The following is a 24,309-nucleotide window of genomic DNA, read 5'->3' as shown; positions in this document are numbered from 1 at the left end:
TCGCCGTGCTAAAGAATGGAAAGGAAACAAACACAAGCGGAAAATCTCCTCGGTGCTACGTGTGGCTCAGGGCAAGGCTGCCAATGGGATTTGGTGGGGGCTGTCCTGCCGCTCCAGAGGGGACAATCCCGAGGTTTTCCAGGAGCCCACAGCGTCCGTTAAAGGCGCTGGAGCCGCTCTGTGGCACCTTTTAGGCGCCTTTAACTGCGAACACGAAGTGCCCTGCTCTTGCCCGGCTCTGCCCATGCTGGCGGCGGGGCCGCGCCGTGACCCAGTTTCCCAGTGGCCCAGAACGCCCGGGGATAACCCGGCCGGGGGCTCGGGGGCCGGCGGACCAGGCCCGGCCGCCGCCCGCCGGGGCCGGGTGACACCCCCGCGGCGGGACCGGCGGCGGGCCCGGGCGGGGCTCGGCCCCGTGGTGCGGCCGGGGGGGCTCCGGCGCTGCAGGGGCGAGGGGCAGGTGCGGGGCAGGTGCGGAGCCGGGCCCGCCCGGCACCCAAACAACCCCGGCCCTGCGCCCGCCGGCGGGGCGGGACGGACCCTCCGGGGCGCGGGCGCGGCCCAATCGGGAGCCGGCCCCGCGCCGCCGCAGCCAATGGGCGCGGCGGCAGCGCGCACGTGACCGGGCGCGCGGCCGCCCGTCAGCGGGCGCTATATATCGGGGCGGGGGCGCGGGCGGCGGCGGCCGCGGGGGCTCGGCGGGTCCGGCCGCCGCTCCCGCCCCGCCCGCGCCGCGCCGGGGCCGCCGGTCAGCGGCGGGAGCTGCCGGACCGTCCGCACCGCCGACAACTTTGGGGAGAGCGAGCCCAGCGCGGAGCCGTCCCCGGGAGCGCCCCGCCAGGTAAGGCGTTAATCCGAGTCCCGGCGGGCCGGGGGGAGCAGCCGGGGGGGCGGGGGTCGCGCTGCGCCCCGACCTGCCGCCAGTTGTTTTTTTTTTTATTATTTATATTTTATTTTTCCAGTCTCATTTCTGCACGTGCTCCTTTGTTCTCCAACAGAAGCGCTTTTTTTTTTTTTTTTTTTTTTTTTTCATATATGTATATATATATCCGTTAATGTAACGCAGCTGGAGCAGCCGCTCCCCGCCGGTACCGGGGGAGGGGGGAACAGGCAGCAGCTCCCCCTTGCTCCCCCCTCCCCGCTTTATTCCCTCCTCCCCCGATGAAGAAGGAGAAACTCGAGCGATTCCGCAGCGCTGGAAGTTGCTCGCGGGTCCGGGTCGGTAACCAGACACGCGTGTCGCCCGAGGGCTGGCGGGGAGGAACTGAGCCAGACGGGGACACAAAGGAGGGGGGCAGCCCCAGACACGCCGTCCCCGCCCCGCGGCGGCAGCGCCCGGCACCGCCGAGACCCGGGCGGGGACGGCGAGGAGGGAGAGGATGCCCCTGGTCCCCCCTTTTGTCTGGCTTCGGTGGCACCTGCGGGGGCGAGCGCTCGGCCGCCCCGCCCGCGGACCGTATCGCGACCGGCGACGGATTAGCGACAGTTGTTGTGGTCGGAGAGGGAGAGACAGCCCCGGTCTCGGCGGCTTGGTTCTGTGGCCGTGCAGGGCTCGATTCCATAAGCCTCATGTTAATTAACGAGATCATTAAAAATACAAAAAAACTGCAATAAAATGAGCCCCGATGTGCAGTATTCCCCCAGTTCTTGCTCCATCACACTCGGAATTTTTATCGTAACTTGCTCTAAAAGAAATCTAATATATTTGCTCCCAGACTGTCGACAGTGATTAGCTGTGACGCTTGCAATGGACTCTATAGAATATCTAAAAGAAATTTAATGTATTTACCCCCCCAAACCATCTCCAGTGATTTACGCTGATGATTGCAATGGGCTGTGTATACGATACCTAAAGAAATTTAACTTATTTTCCCCCCCAAATCCTCTGCAGTGGTGCTTGGGCTCTGTGCATGATAAAATATGTTCAATGTACACTTAAAAATCTGGTATTTTCTAAGAAAATAATTTTCATAAACTTTTCCTATCGTTTCCTCAGCAAAAACAACCCATTATGAAAGCTCTAAGGAGAATTATTCCACAAGTTTAGTAAGTTGAGAAGAGGGTGATTTACCCTCCTTGTTTTGTCCAGGAATGCGAGATAGCATATTTTAAAAGTTAATAAGTATTAAAAGCCACGAGGAGCATTAAAAGTGTATTTCCAAGTGGTGTGCTCCCCAGAGCCGCGGTGCAGAGCAGCCAGCGCAGCGCCTGCAGCTCCACGCAGAGCAGAGGTTATTCACATGGCTGTTCGAGAAACTCCATTCATATCTCTGACTACCTGGATTTGAATAGAAACCAGACAGCAATTCTTTGGTCCCAGCCACTATTCGCCCCGCTGGACAATAGAGATTTGTTAGCACACAGGCACAAGCCCTGGGACACAAAGCTGGAGGCAGCAGAGATAGGGGCTTCACTGCACAGGAAATTACAGCTTTTGATGCACTGTTGGCAGGTCTGTCGGTTCAGAACAGCAACATGCCTGTGCCATGTTTAAGAGCTCCTGACTGCCATTTTTAACCACCTAGAATGTCATAAAAGCTTTATTGTCGCAGTACATAAAATCATGAAGTCCATATGGTTACTTTTCAGCTGCCCTGAGTCTGGAAGGCAGAAGCATGATCTGGCTGGAAATTTTAATTTGGGGGGAGTGTGTGGGGGGGAATTAAAAGAATTTAAGGACAGAATACCTCAAAGTGTTTATAAAAGCAGAAATTTGTTACCGAGGTGGCTGATGTCCAGCCTGAGATGGGGTGGTGTTCTAATAGACTTGGTTTAGTGGTGGTTGTAAGGCGACAAGGCTGGGCAGCTTATTTCATCCTAAAAGGTTCAGTAAATTTACTCCATGCAGCTCCAGTACCAGCTGTGGAGGAGAACATTGTTCCGTTGTGTCAACTTGGGAAACACAAAAATAAATAAGAAAACCAAACTGCTCAGTGTCTGGTACCTCCCATTTCCCCTACTTTCCCCCCAGTCTGGAGTTAAAATGAGAACTGCTCGGAGACTGGGCTTTAATCCGCTGATTGGAGCCAATGAGCAGAAATTATCGAGATTAGAAAACCAACCAGCGGGTTTTATTAGCTGAGAAGCCAGCCCCTCGCTGTGCGCGGCGCCACGGCCGCGCGCCGGGGCTCAGGGCAGTCCTCTCCCAAAGAGCAGGAGGGTTGGGGCTGCTCCTCCTCTCCTTTTGTATTTTTCCATAAATCTTACCTCCTCTACCACCTTAGTGCCAGATAAAATACCTGGTCCAACGGGCTTTTAAGACTGTTAAAACTGTGCCAGGCACACAGTGTCAGGGTGTCTCTAGGTGTGAGCCTCACTGCGAGCGCAGCAGGAGTGGGATGACTTGGCTCTTCTTCACCCAGGAAAAACCATGAAAGTGAGAGTTGTATATTGCAGCTGGAAAGTGTGTGTGTGTGTGCTATGAGCTGCAGCAATACAAAACATGATAAAATACAGAAACAAATGTTGGGCTGTTTGCTGCCATTAAGCACGTTTTTATCAACACAATCCTTGTGAGCTCAGGAAAAGGGGAAGAGTTCTAAAGCAAGGAAGGTCCCTCTTCCTGGGAGACACCTGGGAGGAGCACTGCTAATGCTCTGACCAGCCCATCAGGCAGATGATGGACTTGCTTCCACTGGTCCTTCAAGCAATGTAGGGCAAAAGAAGGCTGGATGACTAAAAGAACACACTTCTAAAAACAGTGCTGCTTGTACAACTAATAAACACCCGTACGTGTGAGGGGCCAGCTCACAGAATTTTCAGCTGCTGTTTCAGAACATTAAAAATATAAATGTGAATGTAAATACTTTTCACAGGAGTCAGTTTTGTCTGAGTAATTATATAACTTCCTTGAATTCTCTTCCTGATGGAGTACAATGGCCTGGGTGTATTACTTCTCAGTAAAACTTAGCTTGATTGTAATCTAGCCCAATTCTTACCACCTATTTTGATTTTTTTCTTGCTGGTACTGACAAGCCCAGGAGGACCTACCTAAAACAGGCCTTTGAACAAAAACATTATTATTTTTAATAAAGGTTAAGGATATTGATGGCTCTATCTACAACACACTTTTAGATGAAATTCCATGGTGTTCTTAAAATACAGCAACCTTTTCTGTTACCTGTAAGACTGCTAATAGTTAATATTCATCCAGATGCTGATGATAAAACCTACCTCTTGAAAGTGCTGTCTAAAAAAATGTGCTGAAAAGTTAAATTTTGTCCTTGCAATTGGGTCGTAAGATTTTGAGTACCTGTTAAGCACATAGTTTTGAATGGAAACCAGACCATTGTAAGTAGGCAAAAAGCACTTCTGCTTAATTGAAATAGCCATAAGAGGAATGCCTGGGCATAACCTGCCCCCAACAACATCCACAGACTCAGCCTGGACATGGGAATAATCCCATCATGCACATAAGAAAAGGATGCTGATGGCTCTTCTCATGTGGTCAGGGTTTATTTAAACTGCACATAGAAATAACAGATAATTCCAAAGTCAGTTTTCACAACTCCAGTTACAACTATTCCAAGGGAAAGCTTATAAAGCCTGAACCACTGTCACAACCACTAACAGCCTTGGAAGTGCAGCAGATGCAGAAGACCAGTGCGTGTATAATCCGACCATTAATAGATGGTATTGCATTACAGGGTTGGTTGCCAATAAAAATGTGTCAGGTATGCTGCAATCTCACAATACACTTGGCAATTTAACACAAAATGCGGAATCCTAGGAATTTCATTTTATCTTAATTGTAGCCAGCAGATGCTGTAATCGTTTCAAACCCACAGTGCTGATTAATAGTGCTCAACAGTTTCAAATGTTAAGAACTCAAAAGATAACAATTGGGTGTTTTGATATTAAGGATAACATGGAAGCATGTGTTTCCCTAAGAAGCACCACGGACGTACAGTCTGATGACATCACCTCTTCAAACAGACCTCAGTCATTCCTGCCCTCTGTGTTCTGCCTGAGAGTAGCTCAAACCATCTGCAGCTGCCCTGGACCATAACACAAAGAAATGAACCCCACTGCCAGCAATGACCTGGGTAAAACTGCAGATTTCTGAGTGCCGAGTGCTGCATCTCAAACCCAAGAACCCTCCTGCATTAGCAGTTAATTGAATGAATATTGCAGGAAGCCTGGGAATGGGAATTCTGCTGCCCAGTAGCAGGTTCCTTTCCACCATAACAGCTTTGGGGTCATGCACAACTTGGCTTTGCACCACCACGCTGCTCAGCCCCGCGGTTCACCCGTGTTTCCCTCGGAAAGGCCAGGCTGGGTGGGATGCGATGCCCAGCTGTAAGGGCTGGGTGGGCACGGGCGGCACGTGGAGCAGTAACGTGTCCCCCCACGGGCACTGCCCTCAGCTCAGAGCTGCCCTAACACAGGGGGACGGGGCTGTGTGCTCCAGGCTGGCTCCAGCCCCGGCAGGGTGAGCCCAGTGGTGACACAGGCACTGCCTGTCCAGTGCAGGCAGATTGGAACACAATGGAGTCCAGCAAGCTGTAGGTTACCAATCCCCAAAATTCTGTCAATATGTTTACTGATTCTCAATTTGGTAGCCAAATCAGTTTATAGGTCTCTTGGAAAATGCCTTGTCATATGAGTATTCAAGGCTTTCCTACTTCGCTTTTTCCAGGCTTTTGAGCACACATTACTTGAGCATTAGAGCACACATCCCTCTGTTCCTGTGTACAAGTTCTGCAGTGCCTCTGTAAATAGTGCTACATCTTGAGTCTGATGTCATGAACAAAAAGGATTCATCTGGTCTATGAGCAGAAGTGGTCAGGGTTTCACCACGCACATCAATTCCCAGTCTCCCATATTTACTTACATTCCCAGCTGCACGCACACCAGTGCCCTGGAGTGGCAGCAGCTCCATTTACATAACCAGGGCTGGGTACCCCGGGGGCTCATGCTGGAGCTGAGCCCCCAGTGCAGGCAAGGAGAGAGCTCTCACCTCACTGAGAACGCTGCTCCTCCACAGGGGAGGCTGGGGGAGTCCACCAGGGCGGCTGCATTACAGAGTGTAGTTATGAGACATACATAAAACCCTCCCCTGCAACTGGGTGTAATGAATGGCTCTTCCTAGTCAGATTTATCTCTTTAGGTAGAGCCTCAAAATCAGACTTTAAGATGATCAACACGTTTGCAGACAAGGTTCACATTAAAAAGATCCTAGTTGCAAAATAGAATGCATTCAAGTTTGCCATATATTATTTTCTGCTAAAGATTTAAATATCATGTGGCTTTAGCTTTCTTTCTGTTCACTGAATATCAAGGTCAATTAGGAATGATGTCTGGCTAGTACTCTCAGAGCAGATTAGACAGTTGCATCAAAAACTAGGACCATGTATAGGTCATCTGTTACTGTGACCTAGATTTCTGAGAATCTGTTCAATTTGTTTTATTGAAAATGTGGTCCTCTCTCAGTTCTGTTTCTCATAGCAAACCTTTCTGTAATAGCAGAAAATAGCTTTATTAGATACTTAGAGACATTGCTTACTACTTCTGCTAAGATACAAAGAAAATCAAATCCATGCAGCAGACCTGTGCCTGTCATCCATTTAATTTTAAAATAACTTAAGGTTCTGAAAGGCTTATGCCTTATAATCTAAAGCATTTGGTCCACATGCCAAATACTAAGTGATCTGAAATACATAATAGCTTAGCTCCAGCTTTGTTTGCCCTATTTAATTCATTTTTTGCCTTTAGTAACCAGGGTGTAGATGCAATATTTCTGCAGTCTACTTTGGAAGAGAAGAACGTACAGAAATGTTTGAGTGAGGCTGTTTTGTTTGTATCTGTGTGAGCTTTGTGGTGCCCTGGGAGGAGAGTTGGTGTGGATTGCCCAGATCCAGACGTCCCTCCCAACCCTGCCTGTTTACTGAGGATAAGGATGGTGCTGTCTGAATCCTGACACTTTACAGTACATCCACCTATGCTTGCTGGGTTGTCATTCTGAAACAACATAAAAGCAGATTTCCATTTGGAACATTTTATCCAAATTTCCTCTCCTCTCACAGATCTTAATTGTTCTGGTAGAAAGCAATTACTAGAACACAGACCATGCAAACCCCGCTGTTGTTGGTGTAAGTACTGGCGAGAGGGAAGACAACAAAGTGTATCTTAAAATATTAGAAAGTTTTCTAAACACCAGTGAGTTCAGTGTAAAAGGGAAACTATAAAAACAATGAAGTGATTGCAGAACTCGCAGTCCAAAGACCACCAACCAAATTTGAGCATTACCATCGTCATCAGTCTCTGTGGCTTGTGGTGCTGGGGTACAAAGCACATCTGGAACACTTGTGCTCTCATCACACCCCAGGACAAAAGGTCGCTAATATGCTCAAATATGAGGAGAAAGGGCACCAAAAAAGAAAATATGCCAATAGGTTGAGATTCACAAATGAAAATCTGCAGCACGTCCCTCCCTCCCTCATACATCGATCATAGGAAATCTGTTCCCATTTTTTCAAAATTCTAAAGCGAGTTCTACCAACTCATATGAATTTTATACTACTTTCATATTCAAACTTTTATGTGCATATCAGCACACTGGGACCAATTTATTTTATAGGCAAGATAAAACCCTGCGATATTTGGTGACGTTATCCAAAGATCATTCTTCTAAATGAACATAAGTACATTTTCTCCTTTTTGTTTCACATGATGGCTGCATTTGAATAGGCTAAATGTATAATTCAGAGAAGAATGGCTGAGTCCTGCTCACCTGGGGGTCATATCCACATCCATCCAATATTTAAAAGCACGCAAAAGCAAAGAAATTAAATATATAAGAGGCGGGGGAGGAAGTCTTTCTTCCAACAGAATATTTGCCTGGTAACCAGATAGAAGAGACCGCCTCTTTTTTTACCCCCAAATCACGGTTAGTTGTTCTACAAGTCTTTGAAGACACTTCTATTTTAAATTTTAACACCTGAAGAACAGTTCAAGACGTGCTGCTCTGGCTGAGCCACACACAGTGGGAGGAAAGTCTCACAGAAACATGGCTGAAGCTCTAAAGCCAGCGTGTGATCAACGTACATTCACACCATGTGTAAACAAGGCTGAATGAATTTGGTGTGAAAACGGGAAAAAAGAGCAAGGAAACATAGTGGAAATCCATCCATGGTGTGGATGGGACTGTGCTTAGGATGTGATGTTTCCCTGTCAGCCCGGAGCACATCCATCTGGGCCTTGTGGTACCTGCTGTAGCTGAATGGGAGTGACCGCGGCCAGAAGATGGGAGCCAGGATCTTGCAGAGGTTCAGTGAGATCAGGGCACTTGTTCTGTGTGGCACCCGTTCAGCTCACAAGGAAGACACTGCTCATGGAAAGAATAACATGCTGCCAGCTAAGCCAGATGTTGGCAAGGGATAAGAAATCTCATAACCTTTGGGAGGAGGATGGGGAGAAAGCCACATGAGGATTCATTTTCCTGCTCATTACAATGTCACTGTAATGTCATTTTCTTTGCTTCAGTTATATACAGTTACTGGAAGTAAAATCCTTACTACACTGAGTGTATCATGAAATGGAGTCTTACAAGGTGGCAGCGTAAAACTGACCCAGAGGTGCCGCACTGCCAAAACTGAGCCAAAAAGTGAGGTTTTACAGGTATTTCTTTTGAGAAGAACTTCAAATCTTGAAGTCTTATCAGATGAAAATTGCTGGATTACAAAGATGAAAACCAGGAACTAATTATCTTGAAAGGGACAGTTACCAACGCATCAGGAGACATTATGATTATGAAAAGCAAATCCTTCATTTGATCCCTCTCCATCCATACTGCTTCCCAAGCAGATAACCTAAGCTTTATCCATGTGGAATTGCTAATATTCCAAACAGGGAATCAAATATGAAAGTCACAATTAGCATATATAAAAAGAAATCTCTATTTTTATAGTGTTGTGTATGATCAGTGTGTGAACAGGGGCACGTGGCAGCAGTTCCATGGGGGTCATGTCCCTGGTCTGAAGTCACAGGAAGCCATCTCAACAAAACAGACCTCAGATTTCTCTCCCAATTACTTTGCAGCATATTTTCCCCATGTTTGGCCATTACAAGTGGAGGTTCTGGCCATGTCTTCAGTATCTCACGTGGGAAAATGAAAATGATTCCTGTGAAACACACATCCAGGGGCAGGCGTCGTGCTCGGGGTGAGCCCACTCAAGGCACTGCCCCACCAAAGCAAAGGAGACCTTAACTCCAAACTCAGGATTCTCTGACATTATCCAGCTACATTATACATCCAGAAACAATGACAAGGGAACCTCAGCTGGACTCTGGGGACCAGCAGGAGAACCGATGGTGCTTCCTGCCCTCCCTGCCCTAGCAAAGACTGGCAAGTCCAGCTCCTTCCAGCCTCAGCACAACAAGGCAATTCTCTGCAACACAGGAGCTAATTTTTGTGAAAACTGTCAGACTGATGACTCTGCCAGCAATTTCTAAAAAGCTAAAAGGCAGAAAACAGTCTCGGTAACAGAATCATCTGCAGTTAGGATCATCTTTCTCCTTCCCGAAACACGCACAGGAACTATGCCTGAATTCACAGCTAATGGGAAATCTTTTGATCTTCACAGACACAAAGCTGCCAGCCAAGAAGAGCAGTCATCACAGGGGGACCTTCTGAGGAAGCACTTATCCTAAATTCACCACCACAATAAATGTAACACATCCTGGGTCTGGAGCAGCGCAGTCCTCAGTGATGAAGAACTGTGAGCATGTTTAATACAGCAGAAAAGACAACGTTATTTATATCTCACAAAGCTGCTTACCCAGCGTTAGATGTGCTGGGGCATAGTGCAACTGCAGGAATCCATCAGGAGGACACCTGAGATTCCTCTCCATTAAAAGTGATGGATCTAACACAGCCAATCATCTTCATGGCAACAAATGTTATCTTAACAGACAGGGGATAAAAGTTCACAGGGAAGCTGTGCAAATTCATGAAAAGAAAAATGCATTCCTGCTGACTGAACGCACAGAAGCCTGTCTCCAGAAGTCTGCGTGTGCTGAAAAATGTCTGGAAGACGGGAGATGATTAGCAGGAAATATGCAAGCTTCTCCTCCTTGTATCCTTCTCCAAACATCCATTAGCCACTGGTTTGATTTTATTTAAGAGTCAGAACTGCTTTATTGATTGCAGCCAAAAGCTGCAATTCAGTAGTGGTCCCAAACACCCCAAAGTAGTTTTTTCCCAACAAAGACAATTTCTGAAGTTCTGTGAAAGGAGAAGATGACACCGTTACTGAGACATCCTGGGCTGAGGTAATTTTGTTCCAGTCCAGGTACAAACAGTTCATAAATGGAACTCCCTCCAAACCCATCCCTGCTTGTCTTCTCAGAACAACATCCCTCCCACCACCCCTGGAGTGCTGGGAAGCTGTTACGGTCCTGAAGAAGCTCCTGATCGTCTTCCCAGCCTGAGTGAGACTGTGCTCAGTCCTTGGGGAAATGTGGTGTGAGGGCAGGGGCTTGAGATGTCGCATGCTGATCCCTTCACCTTGCACAGAACAACTCTGGAGACAGGACAGCGAGCTGGGCTCTAATCCAGGCGATCCCTCCTGTCTAAGTAGGTCAGCAAGAAAGCCCCTGCCCATGGTCATGTCTTCCAGCCTCCTCTACCAAGCAAATTTGACAACTATTTCCTTTAGGAGGTCACAGGAGATGGGAGAGTTTGATCCTGAGAGCTTGTGTGTTTGTTCTAGAAACATAAAACAAGTTTTGCTTTAAAAATACAACTATTTCACCATTTTGATAGCTCAGAAAGAGTTCAGTGAAGCACTTAAAAAAATACAGGGCATCTCATTACTCAATCTGGGATGTCAGATTGCAAGAACATCCAGAGTAGCTCATTCATAAATGCCTTGTTTTAAAATACTACCACATTTGGCAAAAAGAATCAAAACCAAAATAATTTTACTTTTCAGCTGAAATCACTTGCTGAGTCTTAGCCTAGTATTTTTCAAGTATGAGTGTCTAGTATAATTTTCTTGCAAAATCACATCCCTATAGGTCAAAAAAACTTTCCACTCTTTCTATATGCTCTTGAAACCCAAGTTGATACCTTGAGTTTCTGAAGAGTCAAACCATTTTTCCCTGCTAACACCCACTGCCAAGGTTCTGCTTCCCTGCTATGAAGCTAGACCCATTCCCAAACCCAGGGCAGGGTTGCTCTGCTCTAACTGGCTCATCTGTGCAGGTGAAGATACTAAGAGACAGGACAGAACTCCTGAACCTTCATTGGTTTACCTCAGAGAACCTTATTTTAGTAGTGACAGTCTTTCTGATTATTTAATTGCTTTCCACTCAACCTTTCAGAAACCTGCTCAGCTCAGTGATGTCTTCAGGGCATCCTGTGCCAGAACTGGTAAAGCATCCTTTCAGCAGTTTCAGGAGAACTAAATGCAGATGCACCAGCCTGTGCTGCTGTTCAGTATTTCATTGTTTGCACAGTAGTAGGAGTCAGGTTGTGCACACACATGCAGTTAATTATCCTTGTGGCAAGTACCACTTCATGGGCCGAGTCCTTTATCCTCACACATGCTCTGTATTCCTGGTTCCCAAACATGGAACTTTGCATTCGACTGTACCAAAGCATTCACTTACACCTGATTTATCTAGAGATCCAAATCTGTGTCACTCTTCTGTCTAAAATACCCCAAACCTGCTAACCTGGGATACTACATTTCTCCCAGGCCAGAAACCACGATGCTTTAGGACATGGCCAAGTCATTCTAAGGCTGCGCCAACTGGATCACGTTCCCACTTGGAACTGCATTCAGACCTCCCCATTTGTCATTTGTTAATCCCTTTAACATTTGCCACAGCAAATTTGTATCATACCAGTTTAAATTGTCATTCAGAATTAAGTCAAACACCTTACAAAAGTCTAGGGTATGTTGCATCCACAAGCAAGCTTGTCAACCTAGAATGAGATCAAAAGAACTTGGTAAGTCCTCCCTAAAAGGCTGGAAACTGGTACCAATAGCATTTCTGCCAGGTCCCAGCAGAGCTCTGCATCTATTTTCTCCAGGATCACCATCACAGCACTATGTTCTAAAAGGGCAAATGGAACAGACTGGTAACTTTGTTCCCTGATTTCATGTAGCCCCAGGACTGTCAAGTAGTAATCCAAGGAATTTTTTGACAGTTAAAAATAATCTTCAGTGCTCACTGTAGAAGACTGATGAATCTGAAGTGTTTGGCCTTGGCATTGCTAGTTAAACACTCACCCAAATTTCAATGAAACAGCAGTGACTAAAATTACTGCCAGCAGTCCCATGCTCTTGTCTCCCCAAGGTGTATTTGCATGCTTACCCTGCTGAAGTCATTTACCTCGACAAAGAAAACACATTTTCTTACAGTACAGTTAAAGCTTGTTCCAGGACAAAGCAAGTGTGCTTGCACATGGCATTTCCATGGATGCTCCAGGCAGGCAGTAAGACACTGTCATGTGCTGAGGACAATCTTGGCCCCAGTTTCCATCACTGGGGTCACACACCTCCCTCATGAGAGTCACAGCTACAGCACAGGGGGTGGAGGGAAAGGAAAGCTGTTTTACTACCAGATGCATATGTAAAATTTATTTAGTGATACTTTAGGGCAGTGCTGTTGGGATTTCTGCCCTGCTAAATAAAAGCCTTATTGTGAGGCGCTAGTAGAATGATTGGATTAGAGTGTAAGAATTGTTCAGCCACCATAAATAAAAAGAGCATAAGAAACATCCACCAAATGAACTCAATCCTGTGCCAGACAGTTACCATGTTAACCTCTGTGTTTCAGGGTTTGTATGCAAATTTTGAGGAAACCATTTTCTTCGTAGAGAAACTGATTCTCTCCACTGTAATTTGAAAGAAAACCCCATGTGCTCCAAATGTTCAATACTTTCATTCATAGAAAAGTCTAGTTCAGCAATCACTGCCTCCTGACTGGTGGCCTTACAGGGATCCCAGTTCACAAGGTGTTCAGTGCACAGAGAACAGAGTTGGGCTTTCAGGGACTCCTGTCAGCATCTGGGGAGGGTCCACTTAATGCTTTTTTCAAAACAAAAAATAATAATTAAGGAATAACAATCGCGGTGGCAGCTGTCAGCTCGTTTCAGTGCTTCCTAGGTGAAAGAAGTCTCAGAGAGAGGAAGGTGTGCTGAAGGTTCGGTGCAGACCATAACTTTTGGAGTTTGCCTTGCACATATTGCCCACTTACAGTTTCCAGAGAACTATTTTATCATTTCGGAGTCTGTCCAAAAATCTGATGGAGAGCTTTGAACTTTGCAAAGGGGAAGGAGTGTGCAGCCAGGGTATAAAAATAACGTGTACAGTTTAACATTCAGAAGAAATTCAGGCTCTGAAATCATGAAACAAGATGAAAGTTAGTACCTCGAAGGTCATTGGAGGAATAAAGGAGGAAGAAGTAGTGAATTGAGAAAAAAGCCTCTCTCACAGTGTCCTTTAAATACAAACACACTGTTTTGGTTTGTTAAAACCAAAATTTCATGCTTGACTTGAACTGAGTTTCCTTGATTTATGTTATACCTACCACATGTAGTCACCCTTCACACTGGGACACTCCTGCGGCTTAACACTCCAGGCTGAGCACTGCTTGTGATTAATTCAAATTGTCTTTGTTCTTTCCACCAGCTCCTACTCCAAGAGATGGCAAGAAAAAGGTGAGACTAATTTTCAGAGAATTCTTTTGATTTTCAGTATCAGCTGATGTTTAATGATACCATTAAAATCAATCAGTTTAAGTGCAGGCTACAAACTGTATTCCTGGAGCAAGATTGCTTCAAGTACTTTATTAGACAATACGCTTACTGTTAAATTACATGTATCAGCTCAGGATATTCAGAGAGAAACTGCTAGATCCCTACAACAAGAGAAAATACTCCAAATTTAAAGCAAGTTTCCAGCATTTAACCGTAAATTATCCCTGCTGACTCTGTAGGCTCCACTGCACTCACAGGAAAGTTATTTCAGATACAGCAGCAGATTTACTTTTTAACAAACAAACTGCAAATAATTCATCTCTCTGGAACCATGCGAGCCAGGTGGAAAAGGTGAAGATAATTAGATGCAATATAGAGATTTAAAGAGATTAAACCCCCTTTTCCTCTTTTCAGGGGAAAGAAGAGTGGGGACAGGAGCTGTGGAAATACAGACACTATGTACTCCACTAAGTAGATCCCCTTCTCTCATTTCTGTTGGTTTAGCATTATGGGTGCCCCCCACCCCCAGTCTTTTTGGTTTTTAAGTGAACTTAATAAAGAAATCAGAATCATTATAAACATCCTTGGTGCCTATCCACAAGAGGAAAGGTTTTTCCACAACTACAATGCCGATATATTCCAAGCTGCTTTAAGAAATACTAAGTCAACTCAGCATCCACAACCAGAGCGTTACACTTCTGCAATTCATTAGTCCTCAAGGTTCCATTCCGTAATTAAAATACTTTGCAGTTTAAGGCTTTACAATAAAGAATGTGCAGTCCTCAGCAGTGTTTCCACAGCCAGTCTATGGAAAACATATGCATGGAAAATCTGTACAGTGCATGTATACAGCCATCTTTGGATAGCTTCAGTGAACATTCAACGCTGTCGGTGAGTTTGAGAACTAGAAAAAACCATCGACCGTTGACTGTACCTTGAGGTTTATCACAAACCCTCTGTTAAATGGAAAGCCTGAACCTTCAGAGATTTCACATGTGGTTGCCATTAGCAGGTCATGATTTACAGATTATATTAAGAGCTACAGAGGTTGAGTTTTTCCAGTTCTACTTTCTCTAAAAGTGAATTGATGTATAAGAAATGCTTGTTTGCTCTTAAAAAAAAAAAAAGAATTAAAGCTTTATACTAGCATAGCATTTGTGCAGAACAGAGTATAAGAGATCAATGGAAGGTTTTGTATGGGCAGCACAAAAGCAGGAACGTATCCACACCATATGGGACACTTGGAAACAAATCTGAGCGTGGTATATGTTCAAGATAGTAGAATACAGGCCAGATCAGGAGGGAAACCTCATTTCCATTTGGGCTGGCAACTTGAGCTTTGCTGGAAAAAGCTTTGGAATGTCAGTTCATTTGCTCCCAGGAACCTGCACTGGATTTCAGCAGCTGCTCACCGGGAATGCCAGGCGAGGAGTGGCTCCCTCCCAGCCAGGTCCAGCTGCTCCCATGGCTCAGGCTGTGGCTCTGCACCCAGGCAAGCAAGGAAACCACCTTCCTTTCAAAGGAACAGAAAGCCAAGGGCTCAGACACCTCAGTGGTACCTACGTGGAACCCTTTCCAGCCCGGCTGGGTGACCAGGACTGCAGGCTCTGGCAGTGTGTGCCTTCACAAGGGTGCAGGCACTTGTTTTGCCCTCACAGGGATTGCAGGATCCATAAAATAAGAAAAGACCCAAAGCATGTGCCAGGGAATACTGTCTTGGGCTGTTCTAGAAGAAGAGATCTTCTAACATGTAAAATTTTACTTCTGTATATGGTCACAGATGGGCAGCACTTAACAAAAAAAGAAAAAACACCCCACCCCATCTCAAGCTGAAGAGAAAGCACAGGCTGTTGAAAGTTAACCCTTCAAACACACCTGGCACCTTTATGTGCTTATATCAGATCACCATTGGGCACTAAAGTGTCAAACAAGCCTTTGTCTAAACGGGTGCCAGTGGAAAGTGGTCCAGCTCGTAGTTACCTGCTCCATCAACTACAGACCAGGTATTCCTGGCTGCAAAAATCTGTAGTAGAAGTGGAGTGACCAAGCAAAAATAATCACCTTACAAAACAAAAGGTGATTTATATATTATTTTTTATGTCATTTCTAAAGAAGAGTATTTTCTACTCCTCTCCCTGTGAACGTGTGCTTGCCAGAATCACCAAGACTTGACAGCTGCCACAGGGAGTTCCATGTGACAGCACCACCACTGTGGCATCTTCAGCATCTAATGGCTGCAATCAACATTCATTGCTGTCGGTGGGTTTTCATTTCTATCAACTCACTGATCAATGAATGCAAACTGCGGACCAGCCAGCCAAGGACCACCTGCTCAGACAGCCCAGGACCACCCATTCAGATGGCCAGGGTGGCTCTTCTGGCAAGAAAAGTGACACTTTTGCCAAAGAAATGCCGTGTCCAAGTTCTGCCTCCCAAAACGGTGTAAGGCAGGTCTATGGCTGTGCCATTGTCCCACCAAAGAAGTTCAGGATACGTCATCCAGCTCCTTCATGAGCAAATCTGAGTGCTAATTAAGAACTGCACAGGAATTTTTAAAGGAGCAGAACAGTTGAGGAACTAGTTCAGTTCTAATAAAAGTGACACCCAATTGGCAAATCTGTCAGTAAAGCATAAACCTACAGCTTTACCAGGTTATAGGAAATTAAACTTCCTCCTGAGCAAGCCAAGCTATGGAACAGCACCAGTCCTACAAAGGGAACTGAAGCTGTGGGGCTTTGGATTGACAGGGATGATAATGGAAGGAAGCAAACAGAAAATAGTGATTTAAGGTACTGCTGCAGAGAACATTCTTCAGGGCTGTGGTGAGCAAGGCCAGCTTCAATTACATTGGAAAGGGAAGGAGCTGGAGCTGACTGCCTGGGGCAGGCAGGGACCTTACTGCTCTGCGGCTGTGCAGGGAGGAGCAGACACATCTGTGCATGACAGACACAACTGACACTGCTGTGAGACAGAAGAGCAGCCTCTCGAGCTGCCCTCCAAGTGTTTTCACATGATTGGCATGACCTACCTGTTCCCAGAAATGCCCCTGTCTCTGGACAGTGCAATGCAGTAAAGTTAGGAGGTCCCTGTGGTGCCCCCAACAACACAGAGAGCAGCAATGGTGGATCCCACTCTGCTCAGCAGTGGTGTCAGTCAATTCCCTGTGCAGTAAAGGGTCCAAGCACTTCTCTTACGCCTTGTTTGCTCCTCCAGTTGCTCACAGGATTATCCTGAAGCAGCCTGTTCAGGCACGCTGTGCTGCTATCCCACAGGAACCATGTCCCCCAGCTCACTGTACAGCTCAAGTCAGAACAACTCACCAAGGACTTGTAAACTCCAGTTTGGTGAATATTCAAAATAAATCTGCTTGTTCTGTTAAAAGACTTAAACTTGTTCAATTTTACACAGGAACAGCTCCACCAAGTTCAACAGCTACACACTAAACGGACTGAACTTTGCAAAAATGGAGTTTTAGGAAAAGCCTCCCCTCTCCCTGGGTCTGACAGCAAAGGGCCCTGTTCACTCACCCCCAGTGAGCACTTCCACTGACACCCTGGGTAAGCATGGTGGTTTAGTACAGGAATTTACCACAGCAGTGTAACAGCAAGCAGCCCAAAAGCACGTCTGCCAAATTGTTCTACCATTATGAAAACAAGACAAATGACTCGTTTTTGATGCAGTTTGACATTCTGCCTTTGAAATCTCAAATTTTTCAGCATGCTTGGCAGACTCATTCAGAAGTGAGAGTGCACAATTTGGATTTTTTCCAGCAACATCTTACAGGATGTACAAGAAAGCACTTCTGTGTTATTTTAAACAGACATTTCAGCCAACTGGTTTTCCTCATGTATACCTGTATGAAAGTAGAAAACACAGAAGTCCTGACAGAGGTGTTCGTCTTTACTGCAAGGACATGTGAAAATAATTCACTGCAGTTTCTCTGAATAAGGCATTTCAGACAAACAGGGAAAATTACAATAAAGGAGCCATTACTCCAGTTTGCCAATGCATGACAATCCAAAGGCTTGCACAGACACTCCACACATCTCAAATGCTCTGGATGCACAAATAAGCTTAAAATTTGGGTTCCTACTTGGCTGTAAAAAAATCCTCCAGATTTTTTTGGGGGTTTTTTGTTTTGGTTTGGTTTTTTTTGTTTTGGTTTGGTTTTTTTGCCTTAATCATGTTTGGTAAGGAGACAGCAAAGGAAAAAACTTAACTAAGGGAAGACAGGTTAGCAGGCATGTTCAGAATGTTTTCAAATTCATGCTTGGGAAGCTTTAGATGTTTGTGTCAGCAACTGTTTGCTGCCTACCAGAGCCACCACCCCGCAAATCTGCCTGCCCTGGGGCACATCAGGGTGACACTGAGCACCAACACATTCAGTGCTGCCACCACAGCCATGGGACAGCTGGGGCTGGAGAAGTCTGGGGCCTGCCCAGCAGGAATTGCCAGGGCTCATCCATCCACACCAGAGGCCAGCAAGGGCTGGGTCATCATCGCAACCGGCCGGAGTGGCCACCAGCACTGACCCGGTGATCGAGACACAGGAGGACATCAAAAGAACTGGAGGAGCTCGGTTTATTTAGTTTATCAAAAGTTTATATAAATATCTTCATAGGGAACAGACGTTTGACAAGCATTTTTCAGTTTAGCAAAAGATAACAGACATGAAAGCTGTAGTTAGACAAACTCACAGTAGCAATAAGATACAGTTATTTAACTCAGCTCATGTTGGACAGCCCTGCCCTTTTTTTGCAGACACATTCTGCTGGGAGAATACCATGGAAAATTTAGTTTTGTTTTAATACCTTTCAGTGCACAAGAATAAATCTGAGCTATGCCAGGCCACAAAGGTTCAACAGAATATTAGCCAATGTATCATCATGAACGATACACGTCTCTAGATGAAAAATTATTCTACATATGCATTTGCAAATTATCTTTTTCCATATAAAAGTGATAAACTGCATGAAAACCTAGCTAGATACCAACAAAGATGTGTTTTATTAATCAACAGGCAAATAACTGCACACATGTTACAACTTGGAGCCTACCTTGCATGCATTCCACAGGGCGGTTCTCATTATAAAGGAAGGAACCATATTTTCATTCCCATCACAGAGGAACCACAGTTCTCCAGTAAAAGTAAGTGCAAGTCCACCAGCACAAAGGCATGTGGAAAGGACAGTATCCTGGCTCTGGGAGGCTTTTAAGCAGTTGTGAACATCTGAGCATTACTTTTGAAATGAGCTGTCAGTTAAAAGACTGCCACATTTGAAAAATCCACAGAGTTCCCACACAATGAGATGAAAAGTTGCTCTGAATGAGGGGTTCTCAGCCCTGTTAAGGACACAGTTTCCCAGTCCCACCAGTCTGACAAGGGCCTGTTGCCATCTAGTGGATTCCCATCGACTGGTCCCTCCGCACAGCAAATGCCACTAGATGGAGTGTTAAGAAGGGATTCTGAATTCCTACTTTTTTAAGTGTCCAGCAGCTCAGGTTTTCAAAGTCTCAAAAAATTACAGGCCCAGAATTACCCTGAAATTGAGGTGGATTTCACCAACGCTCTCAGTTTCATGAGAAATTCCAGGCTATAGATTTCCAAGTGTAATACTGAAACACTGCAGAAAAATACTCCCGTGTCAACATAATTTACATCACCTGAGGAGTTTCTATCACTCATGCAGGCATCTCCTTCACTGAGATATCTCTGGTGGCAACACATGTTACACAGCCTGCATTCTGCTGGTGTAAATAGTGATGTACAGAGCTGGTCTGTGCTACTTTTGTGAGAAATACCTCATCAGCTCTCTACTATGGGAATCCTCACTTCCGTGAATAAGCATCAGCTCTAAAACTTCTCCAAGTCTCTACTATGGAGTATCAATTCCCATCTCTGGATTATCTCAGAATAAGAAATTCTACCTCGTCACACATGGCAAGAAAAGGGGTACTTACTGCCCATGGAGTTCATAGGGAGGACAGGAGAGGAGGAACTCATCTGCTCCACATCTGTAGCTAATGGGAAAGTGAAAATGAGAAAGATGTGATGTGCACGTTACTGAGAAGGTTTTATTTTGAAAACTTTAATTTACACTGAAATTGAATACAGGTGTCTTCAATCACTTGAGGAAGCTGCTTTGAGAAGCAGGTAATTTTAACAGCATCTGCTTTCCCCCTTTCAAGGTATTTCTCTCATACACATTATCTGTAGATCTACTTTCCTGAGCAGTCATATTAGTAATTTCTAACTTGTGATGGTCTGAGAATATCAATTCAGAGCAACTTCCAGCACAAAGAAAGTCTAAATTACATCAGCTTTAAACTCTATGCAGAGCATTATTGTGGAATGAAAGGACATAATGATCTCCCATCTGCATCCAGTGAACCTTCAAAAGATTACTGATCAGAAGAGAGATCCTCTTCCAAAGACTGGCAAGCTGCTGGCATTTGTTCTGGAGCAGCATCAGAAACAAGTATCTTTAAGCACAGGACACTCCAAAGCTTTATTTTCTAACAGCTGAAAAAAGAAGCAGAACTTCCTGCCTGTGTTTGCCAATGAAAACCCTCAAAGTCAGAATGTGATCAAAAACAAATGCCAGATTGCCCTCTGTGTTTTGGAAAGAATCCACCTTTCCAGGACCCAAACCGGAGAAAACCATCTTGCAGTAACAGGGTCAGTTTTAACCCGACATGAGGTAAAGCAAAGATGCATTCTTTGGGCTTGATCTCTCTCAAAAGACCACAGCCCCTCTCAGCATATCACCACCAACACCCAAGTCGAGCAGCTGAGTCTCCATCTCCATCATTTTAATGCTGGTAGGTCCCACATAATTATATATTCTATAACTCTTGTTTAGCTCTAAGACCCAATAAATGCACACTACAAGTTTACATTCCTAACCACAGAACACAGCCCCAGAAGCACAACTCCAGCCCACAGCCAGGCTTTGCTGCCAGCCCGAATCCTGCCTTTCACATTCTTGCAATTCCCATTTCTCAGGCAGCAGGCAGTTCCCTGAGGACCAGTGTTTACACTGAAAGTGCAAAGTTCTGCTCTAATTAGGCAAACCACAAACAAATGTAAACACTTCAGCAGACCATTTTTACAGAACATGAGAGCAGACACTGCACCACACTGACTAAATCCTCCTGCCATACCTTCCTACCACTACTCAAAGCAGCTGTAGTTCATCGTGTTCAACACCAGCCATAGCTGAGAACAGCAACAAACACAATTACAGATTTATTCAGCAATGCCCTGGCTCGTTCCTGTCCTATTCCCCACTGAATTATCAAGACATTTACTGCCTAGAACATGTACATGTTAATTTATCATCTTGCTTGGTTCTTGCACCAGTGTTCAGAAAGCTGCATGTGACATGCCCACTGCAGACTTCGCAACAGGCTCTGGATTACACTGCACAGATCTCTGATGTGCTCAGAGAAGAAGAATTATTTTGCATCTTCCTATTTCCCACCGTAATACTACAGCCTCCCTGATTTAGGAACTGGCAGGCCATTTACTATACATGTTTTGTACGGAAAAAAAAGATTCTTCATATGCAGAACAGCCATTTTGGGTTCCTGGAAAGAGCTTTGTACTTTTGCCTATTGAAGGCTACGTATGCTTTCACATACAGCCAAATTAAGCCAAAAAATAAGTGCAGGTTAAAGTTACTCTGACTCTTTTGAGAGTGGTGCAGATTCAGCCCTGAGCACAACTCGGCTTTCAGGAAGGCTGAGGGACCAGCTCAGCAGATGGTCACTCCAGGGTTACCTGCTGCTCTGGCACACAGAGGTCACTGCCCGGCACGCGGCCAGATGGCACAGGGCAGGCACTTGAGAAGCTGCTGTGAGAGGAACGGCCACTTAGGGCAGTAAGCTACACCTGCCAACATCTGGAATAGTTTATCAAGTATCATTCAAAGAGCAACTAAATAATGCATGTGCCTTCTGAAGAGAGGTTTCTGAGTGGGAAGTGTTTGGAGAGAGGCAGCACAAATTCTCCAAGTCCCGAAATTTTAGATTGTTCACTGTAATGCCCTGTTACTGCCTGCAAACAATGAAGTGTAACTATTTCCCAGCCATACTTGGAAATTTCAGTCCACACTTGAAATTATGTGTTTTAATGACCATTTGTGGTATGGTCACCAGTGTGGACACCATGGGCACCACCACCCAGCTGCTCACATTTGAGGTTAGAATTCCCTCAGTGTCCTGCCCAGTGCTGCTGGGAATCCGGCGATCCCACGGCCGTGCAGGAACAGGGCACAGCTGTGGCACCCAAGAGCACCAACACATCAGGATTTCTGTTCTTGTGCTACTACTGGCAGATGGTATTTATAACATATTAGTCTCAACATCACACTTTGATTTTTTTTTTTAAGTACGTAAAAGCACAATTGCTTATTCTACACCTGGCCTTGAATAGATGGATTTTAAAATTTCTCTCAATATTAAAAAAATTCAAACAGCTCTTTATGAAACATGCCAGTGCTGGTTTGCTCTCTTATCCATAATCGCCACCCTTCCCTCGAGCCCTTTTTATCTTCATAATTATATGTAATCCATTAAATTCCTAAAAACAATTCATCTAAGGGAGAAGAGAGATGGACTAACAACCAGACTAAAGATTTTGGAAAGTGGTTTGCCCTAAAAGATGAAAAGGACAGAAGCTATGACAAGCAGCTGCTGCCAATACAAGTATTTACCTCCTGACCTCTCCTCTGCCCACTCAGTGAACAGTGCCAATTGTTTTCCTGTATTATATACTGTTTACAAGCCCTGATTGGCATGAAAGGAATTAATAATTCAGCTCATGGAGCTGATGACCTTTATTGGGGTACCCCTGTTTGCTGAGCAGGAATCAGAGCAAAAAACTCCCTCAAAGCCACAGGGTTTCTTTAAGAGTTTTTCTCTTTACAGCCTAACTGGCCACCATAACATAAATCAATTATTTCTCCTGTTTTAAACAACAATGCTACCTATTCTCAACCCCTCGATTTCTAACTTCCCTTGTATCAAGCCAGGCCTTGTTCTTTGACTTTTACAATGGTCTGGTAAACACACTGGCAAGGCCGGCTTGGAGAGCTTTGCAGGATCAGGAACATTTGGGAACACCAGCAAAAAGAGGTTATGCTATTTTGAACTTCTCTTGACCTTTGCCTGCCCTTGTCTCTGTTTATGCTAATTGAAGGGGTATATGGGCTACTCCTAGAAATGAACTTAGCCTGAACCTGTGACACAGCACTGGACTTTAAAGATGAGTTGTGGTACCACTCCCCAATGTTGTCATCTCACATATGGGAAGAGCTCAGCAGGTAACACATGGTACCCTGGGCACTGCAGGGATTCCCAAGGTGGGAATGAGCAGAACATGATGACTTAGTGAGTCCCATCATGTTCCCCCCTTCCGAGCAGCTGCTCTCCTGATGAGGATCAATCAGTCACACACATGGATCCGTGTGGCACAGTCCCAGTGCTGCCTGTGGGGCTGCAAGCAGGAGATGTGCGTGGGACAGGCTCAGCAGGCACAGAATGTTCCAGAGGTGACTCTGCCACGTCCCACAGAAGGCACCAAGTGCTTCTGTCAACCTCGTGGCCGTAAGCTGTCACAAGCACAGCCTGACTCAGTTGTGAGGTTCTCCAGGACCCCAGGTCCTCTCTGCTGAGCTGCTCCCCAGCCTGCACCATTCCATGGGGTTATTCCAGTCCAGGTGCAGGACTTGATGTTTGTGTCTGTTTAACTTTGAAGTTTTAATCAACCTTTTCCTTCAGGTTATCAAGGTCCCTCCGAACAGCAGTTGTGCCCTCCCAGTTATCAACCTGGTGTCATCTGCAAGTCTGAGGAGTTTGTCCATCCCACCATCCAGATGGTTGATGACATTGCTCAATAGTATTGGCCCCAACACTGACTCCCAAGGACAATCACAGCATAGTGAGTGCTTGAACTCGACTGCCACCTTTTGAGCAAAACAGCCCAGGTTTTCACCCAAACTGCCTACAAGGATGCATCAGAAGCCTTGCCTAAGGCTAAGGTTAATGACAAAATTACCCTCCCCTCATCCATGGATCCAGTCATTTCATCACAGAAGGAATGAGGTTGGTCAGGCATGATCTCTCCCCTTGGAAAACCCACAGTGAATGTTCCCAATTACCTTCCTGTCCTTCAAGTGCCTGGAAATGCCTTTTGGGAGGATTTGCTCCATACCCTTCGCACTGAGGGACTGAGACAAGGCTGACCAGCCTGCAGCTGCCCATAGCAGCTACTACTCAGCAGAGCTGAGTTAAAGGTGATTCATTATCCCTTATCAGCTAAATTTTACTATACAGAGACATTCCTCCCCTTTCCCCTACATTGGGTAGAGCTTGTCTCACCTCAGCACTGAAAACACACACTGTTTGCAGAGAGGAGTGGGAAATAAGGTCATCTCATGATAAATATTTTTATTTCTTTTCATTTATGTGGAAAACAATCCCAGTTCCTGCTTACCAACAAAACTGAAAGGAAACCTACACAGAGTTGAGTGTTCCATGTACCTGCACTGTATTCCTCAATATACTCTCTACAAACATTGTTATTTTAAATGCCT

General features: G+C 45.4%; 1 protein-coding gene across 1 annotated transcript in view; it reads right to left on the bottom strand.

The window, feature by feature from the left end:
- The window catches only part of NR6A1 (nuclear receptor subfamily 6 group A member 1), a gene marked incomplete at both ends in the record, with an annotated part of 70,441 nt that overhangs the window by 37,726 nt on the left and 8,406 nt on the right, over window positions 1-24,309 (bottom strand). Inside the window, one exon of the mRNA XM_082295046.1 lies at window positions 19,673-19,732. Coding sequence (XP_082151172.1) covers window positions 19,673-19,732 — 60 coding nt within the window. The remainder of the gene's footprint in view (window positions 1-19,672; window positions 19,733-24,309) is intronic.

This window comes from Coloeus monedula (assembly GCF_965178545.1).
Source record: "Coloeus monedula genome assembly, chromosome: 21".
Taxonomy (NCBI): Eukaryota; Metazoa; Chordata; class Aves; order Passeriformes; family Corvidae; genus Coloeus; species Coloeus monedula.
The sequence above is the reverse complement of the archived record's forward strand: the minus strand, read 5'-3'. Positions and strand labels throughout refer to the sequence as shown.